This window comes from Ictalurus furcatus, chromosome 17 (assembly GCF_023375685.1).
Source record: "Ictalurus furcatus strain D&B chromosome 17, Billie_1.0, whole genome shotgun sequence".
NCBI classification, from domain to species: domain Eukaryota; kingdom Metazoa; phylum Chordata; class Actinopteri; order Siluriformes; family Ictaluridae; genus Ictalurus; species Ictalurus furcatus.
Genome location: NC_071271.1, coordinates 14,078,702 through 14,090,074, shown reverse-complemented (window position 1 = coordinate 14,090,074; position 11,373 = coordinate 14,078,702). Strand labels below are relative to the sequence as shown.

Here is an 11,373-nt window from a genome sequence, read left to right as displayed (position 1 = left end):
TAATATTATAATACTATATATTGTATATTGATAAACTATTTTTTAAACGTGAAACTATGTCAAGGATCGTATATCTGAAGGTAAATTATTCCAGTCTGAGGGAGCCTTATATGTAAATTATTTCTTTTTCCAGTATTTTTTCAGACTGTTGTCTGCTCAGACTAAGTAGCTGACATTACGGCCTTCACTGATAGTGACTTCCAAATAACACTGAGCTCCCAAGTGTCAAAAAAAAGGATTCATATTCTGGTGACGGGTAATATTATGACTAGTAAACCACTGGTGTTGTTTTAATCCCATTTACAAGCATTATGTTCTGGATTCGTTATAATGCCATGATGGACAAGGGTAGTTGCTAAAACTGAGCAATTATATAAGATCTGGCATATAACATGAAGGAAATAATCGCAGCAGTCTGCCAAAAGGATGTGTTTCTAACATTGTCATTTCTGTCATCAGTCAGACACAAGATGGCTGACTCAAAAGCAGAACTCTTAAGGGAACTATGAGCAACACAGGCTCAACAGCATCTTCAATTAGGAAATGAAAGCTCAATGCATGAACACATTTTTGTCTGATACGCTTATAAAATATTAATCATGAAACAATGCATCACACATTTTATTCTGTCCAGAGGGCAAATTGTGTCTCATATTAAAATTTAGACAAATCCAGTGTTGGCATTCACACTAAATGGCCTGTTTAATTTCTATTTCTTGCTTCACAGACTTGGGTTTTCTGCTGAAATTTTTTGCGTTTCTTTTGTCTTTTCTTTTCACTCAAGTAGCACCCAAACACATCAGGATGACCATTCTATTTGGTCTGATGCACAACAGCCTGCCCATGGGTGACCATCATCATTTATTTAATACTGCAAGAAATATATCCATTTTCTCCCAGAGGCACTTTGATTTTGCCATAGAAAAGCATTGTACACTATATGGCCAAAGGTTTGTGGACTCCTAACCATCATACCCACATGTGGACCTACCCCAAGTATTAATATTTATATATAAAGTATGCACGCAGTTGTATAGGATGTATATTCATGCGGTAGCTCTTCAATTTACTTTCACTGGAACTAAGGGTCCATGAAGACATGGTTTGCCAAGGTTGGCGTGAAAGACCTCAAGTGACCTGACCGCAAACCCACTGAACACCAGAATGGGATGATCAGAAAGCACATATTGATGTGATGGTCAGGTCTCCACACACTTTTGGCCATATAGTGTACCAAAAGTGATATATTCATGATATATGATATGATATATATATATGATTCATGATATATTCATGATATATTCATGTGAAAAAATAAGTACACCCCATGGAAATTGTTGGCTTTTTTGACACATTTGGACAAACATTTGATCATCTTTGAAACAGTGCCTATTAATGAAGTTGATAAACTTAAACAAAACCACAAGGAACATTTGCTTTTTCAATTATTTATTCAACAGAAATATCAATAGACATTTCAATAATTATATTCTTCTTTGGAAAAAGTAAGTACACCCTTGGCCTCAGAAGATAGTATTGCCCTCTTTATCAGAAATAACTTCTTGTAGGCATTTTGCATAATTGTCCACCAGGCTTGATAGGATGTTTGACCACTCTTCCATGAAATATTCTTTCAGCTGCAAGATATTTGGGGGTTTTCTTGCATGTACTGCCTATTTCAAATCCCCCCCACAAAATTTCAGTGGGATTAAAATCCAGGCCATTCCATAACCCTCCATTTCTTCTTTTTGAGTCATTCCTTGGTGGATTTGCTAGTGTGCTTAGGATCATTATCCTGTTGAAAGGTCCACTTTCCATTCAACTTCAATTTTCGGACAGATGGCCTCACATTATCTTCAAGCACTCTTTGATATGATACACAACTCATAGTTGAATCAATGAATGCAAGCTGTCCAGTCACTGAGGCAGTAAAGCAACCCCAAACCATAACATTTCCACCACCATGCTTCACAGTTGGTATGAGGTGCTTCTCCTGAAAAGCTGTCTTTGGTCTGTGCCAAACCTGTCTGCTGTTACTATGGCCAAACAATTCTATCTATGATTCGTCTGTCCTGAGCACATTATTCCAAAAGGCCTAATCTTTGGTCTGTGCCAAACCTGTCTGCTGTTACTATGGCCAAACAATTCTATCTATGATTCGCCTGTCCTGAGCACATTATTCCAAAAGGCCTGATCTTTGCCTATATGCTCACTGGCAAACTGTAGTCTTGCAAAGGCTTTTTCCTGTCACTCCTCACATGCAGGTCAAGTCTGTGCAATCTTTTTCTGATTGTAGACGCATGCATTTTGACACCAACAATTGTAACACTTACTAGCAGATCCTGTGATGAAATTTTGGGCTTCTTGGAGACTTCTTTTTGCATCAGAAAGTCTGCTCTTAGGTTGAATTTGTTGGGATGGCCAGTCCTGGACAAATTGGCAGTCATTTGAAATCTGGATCACTTGTAGATGATTTTTCTTACAGTGGAATGATGTATTTCAAATAATTTGGAGATCTTTTTAAATCCCTTGCCAGACTCATAGGCATCCACAACCTTTTTTCTGAAGGCCTTGCAGAACTCTTTAGATTTTGGCATGATGACACCACACACCTCAAGAGCAAAGGGAACACCAGACACTAGATATGAGAGGGGTATAAATAAGACAGGTTCTAATCACTGGCACCCAGTCCTGAACACCTGATTCAAATTACATAGATTTGAAGGTGTGATAAATGTAGGGGTGTGTGATCTGTTTTCTGTTCCTTTAAATTTGACAGTGAAACTTTATTAATAGACACTGTTTCGAAGGAGATCAAATGTTTGTCCAAATATGTCAACAAAATCAACCATTTCCATGGAGTGTACTTGTTTTTTCACATGACTGTATATGGTACAGTGTATATCATACAATGCATATTGTAATTTAGGGCAATGTCGACTATAAACTAGGGTGAATTCAGCTATATCTGGACATTTTTTCAATTTCCACCTTCTAAGCTTCTTGCCATTAATAAACAAATACTTCAACATGTGATGCATTTCTGTAATCCCCATGGTGTTGACTATAATCTAAAGAAGCATACTGACTAAAACAAAAGTAACATGTTTGGTAATTTGAAACAGAATTTAGAAAATGTTTGATATTTTCCAAATTCATAACCAATCTTTTCTAAAAATTAAAGTAATATTCACAGTAGAATTTAAAAAATAAATATCACACTACACTAAGTAAAAATCTCTGCATACTACATAGCATTCCTAAGTAACGTTCCAGAACTTTAACGAACTTTATGCTTATTTTCTTACAGTATCTTATGTAAGTATGTATATATAATTTATATATAAAAGAATATATAATTTTTCCTACACTAAGATTTTTGGGGTCACCTTCTAGTTTGAATGTGGCCACACCCACTTATATTATATAATGTCATATGAAATAAGTCATGTTATTTCTATCAAGCACAAGGGCTCAGTAACATAAGTTTCCACTTTCACTTGGCAGGCCAGAAGAAGAAAAACGCTGCTAAGTTTTACTGTCCCAAATTCACCTATGTCACAATACCTGAATTCACCCAATATTTGAGTGTATAATATAATAATATTTAATGGCTTAATTTTCTTTAAGGTGTTCCTTAAGCCTTTCTAAAAAAAAAAAAAAAAAAAAAAAAAACCAACAACAAGATATCTTATGATATATTGTATCTTAGGTCTATATATGAACTACATTTTAGCCTATGATCTACTTATGGTCTTACGGCATATGGCAGACGCCCTTACCCAGAGCAACTTACATTTATTTCAGTTATACATCCGGGCAGTTGAGGGTTAAGGGACTTGCTCAAGGGCCCTCAGAATTAGCTTCATTTTCGTCTGTTAATTCTTCCTGAAAAGCAGTTTATATTGTATCGTATATCGTATATGAGACCTAAGCAGTACATCGTAGCCTGTATGATACCCTTCAAGCCCCATCCGTGTAACTGCCCAGTAATTCCCAGAGTCACAGTCGGTTCCAGTGATGAATAAGCAGCGGCTGACCAAGCAAGGCAGTGTAAAGAGTCTGGTCGCTAGAAATGCCCGGGTGAAGTAGCCTACAGTGACATCGCCATCCTTTGCGCAAATTATGGCATGTTTTTCCCGCCCTAGAATAAGAACACTTCTAAACGAGATGATCTCAGTTATAACCGGGCCTCGGTTACCAGTTAAACAATCTCAGCTACAAACCGGGATTGGGGGGACTAGTTGCTAGGGGTAACGAGGGTGAGCTGGCTGCTGTGTCGCTCTGTCTGTGAGTGTGTGTGTGTGTGTGTGACGCCATCGCGACCCTCGAGTCCCCGCGCGCTTCTCTACACGGGGGTTGGTTGGCTGTAGTGAGGCGCGGGGAGGATGGGAACGGGGATTTAGTTTCTCTGGCTTTTCCAGTCTGCAGCAGATTATTCCCTTTCACCGACACCCAGCAACGGATTTAGCTTCCCAAAACAAGGTAAGGTGAACAATTACTTCATATAGTCGTTGGGTTTTGTATATGAAATTGTTATTAATGAAACATGTAGAACTCATAGCTCAGTTGTTGTTTTGTTTTTGTTTTTTTTAACAAGGGCAGCCGGTCTCTGTCTGCAGCTCGAGCCTGATGTCTGTGATCAAAACATTCGCATGTGCGCGTTTCTTTACTTCGGCTACATACAGATGCTGTGTTCGCTATTTATCTATCTAACTGTCTATCTATCTGTCTGTCTGTCTATCTATCTATCTATCTGTCTGTCTGTCTGTCTATCTATCTATTTATTTATTTATTTACTGGGGGTCGACGTAGTGAAAGGGCAGACGTCTGGATTGATAGTAATTATTATAACGCCACCGACCATGAATGCATCGTTGTTTTGAATCCAGCGCGGTTAGGGCATTGTGGAATGTATTAGGCTACAGGTCTGTATTTTTATTCCTGTCGGGATTGTATGTTTTCGGTTGGAAACCAAGCATCTGTTTATGGCTTTGTTTGCTGACGGCAGACGGCATCAGTCATTCGGTCAACTTCGCCAAGCGCGCCAGACTGTCTTCTTGCACATTATAATTAGAGTCACTCAAGTGTGAATTTGGAAAGGACCATTTACACTTTAAATGCGATGCATTCGTCATTTTTCTTCATAAAACACAATTTCTGGACAAACACTGTTTACTAAACCACAGCAAATATTTCTACAATGTAGCCCCACCTGTGCCTTATAAACGTAGTTACAACAGTCTAGGCTACGGTGACGACGGGGTTTTTGTGTGTGTGTGTGTGTGTGCGCGCGCGCGCGCTGAAGTTGTTGTTGTTTTCCCGCTGCATATTGATTTCACAATTGACCTGTTTCTTTACCGTCCAACAGAGAATATTCATGTAAACATTACAATGTTAGATATTATTTTTTTACAGCATATTTAGTCACGAGCGCCTACAATTTTTTTGACTCGGCGATTTCGCATCTGGCCATTGTTCAAGATGTTTTGCAGAGAAGCATGACTCATTGTCTGTGCGTGACGTTTTAACTAAGTTGCTCGTTTACGTCATCAATTTAAACGCGATAAGTAGCCTATTTTTTGGTATTTGTATTAATGGCAGGCTTTTTTATTTTTACTAAATGAAGGGGGTTGGGAATTGCATTAGCATTGCAAATAAGCTTTTGCAAATAAGGACGGACACCTGCTGTCTCGAGCATTTGCATTGCCCCCCCCCCCCGACACACACACACACACACACACACACACTCTCTCTCTCTCTCTCTCTCTCTCTCTTCTGCAACGAGGTTGGAGTCCACAGTTGAGCTCAAATCGAGGGAGCTTCTGCAGACTCCCCCCTGTCGCTTTATCATAACAAAGGCAAGGGGCCAAAATGGTTTGTCAATGAAAAGGCAGGACAAAACCGTCCAGGTTTAATTGTCCGTGTGTCAGTTGGATGGAAAAGCACGGACTCAGACAACAGGGGCACAATAAAATTAAAATTGCAGCACACTCGGATAGCGACCTGTTTTTGGCTGCTGTAACTGTAGGGTAACAACTTAGCTGCAGAAGCAATCACAGATCAAATCCATCATACTGTAGGGCTGTGTGTCTGTCTTGAGCTTTAGCCCATCATTTATCCCAAATGTTAACTATTTTCAACTGGAAAAAGCTTGAAATTGGTTTGAGCTTCAGAAGAGACTCAATAGAACTAAGATACAGAACCACAAAAAAAGCCTCAGTGGACTGAGAAGAAGGAGCCCAGTGTTAAGAAGGCACTACAAATTGACCTATGGTGAAGCGTTCATTAATAAAATGAGTTCTTTCATCGTCATGTAGACATCATTATAAAGAGCTATTTTTACACAGGATTTTGTATACCTTATGGAAATCTAGACCATCACATTGAATTGGAATATGCAGAAATCCTCACCAGGTGAACTTTTTAAAGTGCCTTGTTGGAGAGGTTTTTGAAATATGAATGGCTCATTAGAGAACATTTAGAACCTAGTGAATTTAAGAGTATGGATGAATTTTATTAACCAGTCTACTGGCTAACTAAAAGTGAGAGATTCCCTCTCATCCCTTTTACTATTGTTTTATGTCAGTTTTGATGGGATAGTGTGCACCAACAATAAACCACTCAAAACAGTGCTGAATACCACGCAAAACCACAGAATAGCATTGCTTTAAACATCTGATGCATACTCCACTTCCCCTCCACACAACCATCATGATACATCTACTCTTTCTACCATTAATAACTAATCACTATTTTTATCATCACATTAAAGATGTTTCTTCAATTTCAGTTTGACTATGAATAAGAAAAGAATTTGACATGTTTATCATCTGTGGTAGAATGGGGGAAACTTGCAGTGCCAATTAATTTGATATACTCTCACTTTCCTCCCTCTAGATTTATGTCCCAACTTCTCCACACGGAATAGGATGCAGAATTCTTCGTTTCTTGTGGGAATGCTATCTAGCACAGCTGGTTATCGATGAACTGTGTTCCATAAATAATATAAGAAAACAACACAGTGTTTTGTGAAGTGAAGGAGCTAAAGAGCACTTTTGAATATGGCAGCAACAGAGGCCAACACAGAACCAGTCCGAGTGGATGCCGGGGAGACCAAAGCTGAGGAGGAGCCTTCAAATGCAGAGTCACCCCCAGCTCCAACTGAGGAAACACAGCCTACCACCGAGGCACCCCAGACCACAGAGCCATCAGCAGATAAAGTCAAGCCAGCCTCAGAGAAAATATGGGACTCTTTTCTGAACAAAAGTGGGCTTGGAAAAGTAATGGGAGGGAAGAAGAAAAAAGAGCATAGTACAGTAGCTGAGGAGGTTCTTGCAGAAGACCCAGATAAGGCCTCAGCCACAAATAAGAATGATCAAGGGGAGGAAGCAGATCCTAAAGACCAGTCAGCTAGTCAGCCAGCAACTGAAGCAGCAACGGATGGCCAAGTTATTGAAAAAGTACCAGACAATGAGGAGGCTGTCCAAGAGCAGAAGGCACCCGGTGCCAAGCCAAAGCAGGGAGAAAAGTCAAGTGTACGTGATTTCATTCGCAAGCCTGTTGCCAAAATTTTCTCCCACAAAAGCACAGAGAAAAAAGAAGGCTCAGGAGAACTATCAAAACATGGAAAGGTTCGGTCAAAATCTCTTGACAGACTGGAGGTTGCTGATGCAAGCACAGCTGTGGTGGATCAAAATGAGGACCCACAATCACCAGAAGAAGCAGATAAGTTAACTTTGCAAACTACAAAACCAATGAAACGCTGGCATTCCTTTAAGAAGCTTATGGCACAGAAGAGTCACAAGAAAAGCATTGATGAAGCCAAGGATGCAGAAGGAGCAGAGGGTGGTAGTGCAGATGCAGCAGGGGACACTGGGACACTGGACTCAACTACAAAGTCAGAGCACACTGGGCAAAAAAGGTGGAAATTGAAGAGGTCATGGACTTTTCAAGGTATAAAGAGAGACCCATCAATTGCTGGAATCCACAAACCAAAGGACAAAGACTCAGATAATCTCAAAGATGAGAATACCCCAGAGGCAGATCAGGGGGCCACACAAATTTCTGAAGAGTCAAAAGTATCAGATGATGGAGAAACTCAAGAGAAGACCAATGCAGATGGAGAAGAAGAGAAAGAGGCAACTGCAACACATACAAAACACGTAGACCAGCATGCAAATGATATCTGGACCTCATTTAAAAAGCGAGTAACTCCCAAATCAAAGAAAGCAGCAGATGCTGGTGGAGAAGAGGAAGAACCAACAGGTGAACAAGAACAGACTGAAGAACCACAGGCGAGTAAAGACTCAGGCAAGACTGCCAAGTCTAAAAGGACACATTTCAACCGTGCTGTCTCATTAAAGAATTTCATACTGCGTAAGGGGAAGAGTACTAGCATGGATATGGGGGATGGCTCAGCAGTACAGAAAGAGAATAAAGAGGAAACTAAAGACACGGATGGCTCTGCAGACACAGCTGGGGCAACTGACCTCCCACAGGGTGGATCAGAGGACCAAGCTGCCACACCAAGTGAGAGCAACAACGGAGCTCAGGTGGTAGATGAGCACAAAAGTTCTGATGGAGAGGATAAGTCCCTCCCAAGCATACCATCTGGTGAGCAGTCAGACACGCCTCACTTATCAGAAGGAGGAGACCAGACGGAGCCAAATGTGGAACCCAAGACCAATGGTGAGAACGGATATTCAGGTGCTGCAGCAGAAGACACCACAGCACAAAATAATGAGCCTCCTGTAAAGGTCGATGTTGTAAAGGAAGAGGAGACAAACCAGGAGGACACCAACTGTAGTGACAAAATTGCAAAAGATGGGAAGATTCTGAAACAAGATGGGAACTGTGGTACTGAAAATGCAGTTGCTGAAAGCGGTGAGTTTGAAGCAGCAATTGCCTCCAATGACAAGACAGAATCTGGGAAGACAGATTCTATAGTAGGATTAGGTGCTAGTATTGAGTTAGAGACTGGGGTATGTTGCAGTTCTGACAATGATGGGTCCTTTTCTGAGTCAGCAAAAAACAATGATGAGCCAGATGACCAAGAAGAGACCCTGAAGAGGATGTTTTATCAGGCTGCAACCTCCATCGTTCGAACTGTTTTACTGGCAGCCATTGATCAGTTAGTCAAAGAGAAGGATTTCCTGGAAAGTAGTCCAAAATTCTCTCAAACAAATCATGGCAATTGTACAGATGTTGATATTGGTTACTGTCATTGAACAGTCAACAAAAAATTAGATGCCCTTTTATTTATTCTGGTTGTTTGTAATGAGTCCTCATCACTATGTATGTAAATGTGTTCTTGCATCATGGACAAACCCAAAAGCTATTAACCTGTAATACCCCAACCACTCCTACCCCTTTCCTTTGTTTGCTGCTTTGTATTGTATTATTGGCGGGAAAGAGCATGGTTTCATAGATTCTTGTCTTTATAACACTAGTGATGCTTCTTAATATCTCTGATAGAGAATATCCCTAAATAATATAATGAACCATATTGTAGGTCATTCCCAAGTGTGTATTTTTATGTTAAGCCAGAAGCAATTAAAGGAGGTATTTTACTTAAAGTTTTAAGTTAGGTCTACAATTTGAAATGATAATTGTGGTATTTGTGTTAGTGCAAAATTATTTTAGAAAATATATAACCCATCTGTTCTAAAGTATGTGTAAATTTAAAATGCATTCTGTATTTGAATACATGTTGTAATATATTTAATCTCTTCTGTTATCATTCACCAGAAAAAATGGCGGGAAACGTGTGAGGCCAAACAAAGAGGATTAGATCTCCATGGGAGTCGTTCAGCGTGGAGCTTTGCCCCTCCCCCCCCCCCCAAAAAAAGAAGTAATCACACGTTTGTCACGATTCACCATGGTGAGAAATGCAATCCATGTAGCTAAAAAACTTGAAAAGCAATAATTAAGTCATCAATCAGCACATTCCATTACTGTCAATGTTTTGCTTATCTTCTAGTGAGATTTTATATTATCAAAAAAGACATTCCTTTGAATTGTTAATCTCAGTGATCACATTATGTGATCATAAAGACTGTTAGGTTTATATTGATTGCCATTCTGTCTGTTTGTAGCTTTTCTTTCACTAGGAATATCAATGTGATACACATTTCAGATAACGCCAGACTGCCCCCATTGTGGATTCAATACAGAATGTGCGCTCTAATCTCTGTGCTTGTTTTTAGACTGTTATGTTGTGTACATGAATAAACCACCATAAAACCATTTATCACTCGCTGGGCCTCTTTCATTTTTTTATCTTCATGCATAGAAATATATTCATGACCTCCTGATGTTATATAAGAGTTTCCATAAATGTAAACATTAAATATATTAGATTATGCTGTTTTTTATTAGATAACAGAAAATGAAACTTTCAAATAATATTAGTTTTGAGCTCACATTCATGTGACTAACTACAGTTTTGTGTTTCTTATTAAGGATATCATTACTAATAAATAGACTATATGGCCTTAAGTTTCTGGACACCTAATCACACCTATATGTACTTGTTGAACATCCCATTCCAAGTTTAGTCCCCCTTTGCTGTTATAGCCTCCACTATTCTGTTAAGGCTTTCCACTAGATTTTGGAGCGTGGCTGTGGGGATTTGTCCATTCAGCCACAAGAGCATTAGTGAGGCCAGGCACTGATGTTAGGTGAGGAGGACTGGGGCACAGCCAACGTTCCAAATTATCCCAAAGGTGTTCAGTGTGGTTGAGGTCAGGGCTCTGTGCAGGCCATTCAAGTTATTCCACTTCAACCTTGGCAAACCATGTCTTCGATTTGTACACAGTGGCATTATGCTAGAACATGTGCAGGCTAGGCTCCCTAGTTCCAGTAAAGGAAGATTTTATTTATTTTTAATAAAAAATTTTCAAGGGAGACTACTCAGTGTAGTGGGAAGGATAACCATAAAAACAACAGCACAAGCATATTGGCAAACAACAGACGGATGCCTAATGAGTGAAGAGCCTCAGAAATCAATATATACTGACAGTTAACGAACTTGCATTTAGCTGCTCAGGGCCCCTGAAGGCCTATATTAATTTTTTTAACCTACTTGTAAGAGATTTAATATACAAATGTATATGCATGGATATAAAAAAAAATCTGCACCAGTATATTACACAAAAAGGCAAAACTATCAAAAGTCAGCTGAGTTATAAAGTCATGTGTCAATACTCATGTAATGCACAAAAAATTATAATAATTGAAAAATTTGTGACCATGACAAACTCAGACCTTTGCAGTTTGCATCACTGAACTAAAGCTTATCTACTGCTGTTATTCTCAGAGACCCTGGAGCAAAGTGTGTGTTAGCTATAATTCATGGATCATTAAACTCAC

General features: G+C 39.4%; 1 protein-coding gene across 2 annotated transcripts; it reads left to right on the top strand.

The window, feature by feature from the left end:
• Positions 1-4,033: 4,033 nt before the first annotated feature.
• On the top strand, positions 4,034-10,248 carry si:ch211-137a8.4 (A-kinase anchor protein 12). Of its 2 annotated transcripts, XM_053647214.1 has the most exons (3): positions 4,034-4,485; positions 6,901-8,886; positions 9,751-10,248. In XM_053647214.1, exons 2-3 carry the CDS (start codon positions 7,065-7,067, stop codon positions 9,771-9,773), a joined length of 1,845 nt encoding a protein of 614 aa, XP_053503189.1. In that variant the 5' UTR covers positions 4,034-4,485; positions 6,901-7,064; the 3' UTR covers positions 9,774-10,248. The 2 variants fall into 2 exon arrangements, with proteins under 2 accessions (XP_053503189.1, XP_053503188.1); XM_053647213.1 differs by having other exon boundaries at positions 6,901-10,248.
• Positions 10,249-11,373: the final 1,125 nt, after the last annotated feature.

Excerpts from the sequence above, each read along its gene's own strand:
- si:ch211-137a8.4 (XM_053647213.1), top strand. The coding sequence starts at position 7,065 with ATGGCAGCAACAGAGGCCAACACAGAACCAGTCCGAGTGGATGCCGGG.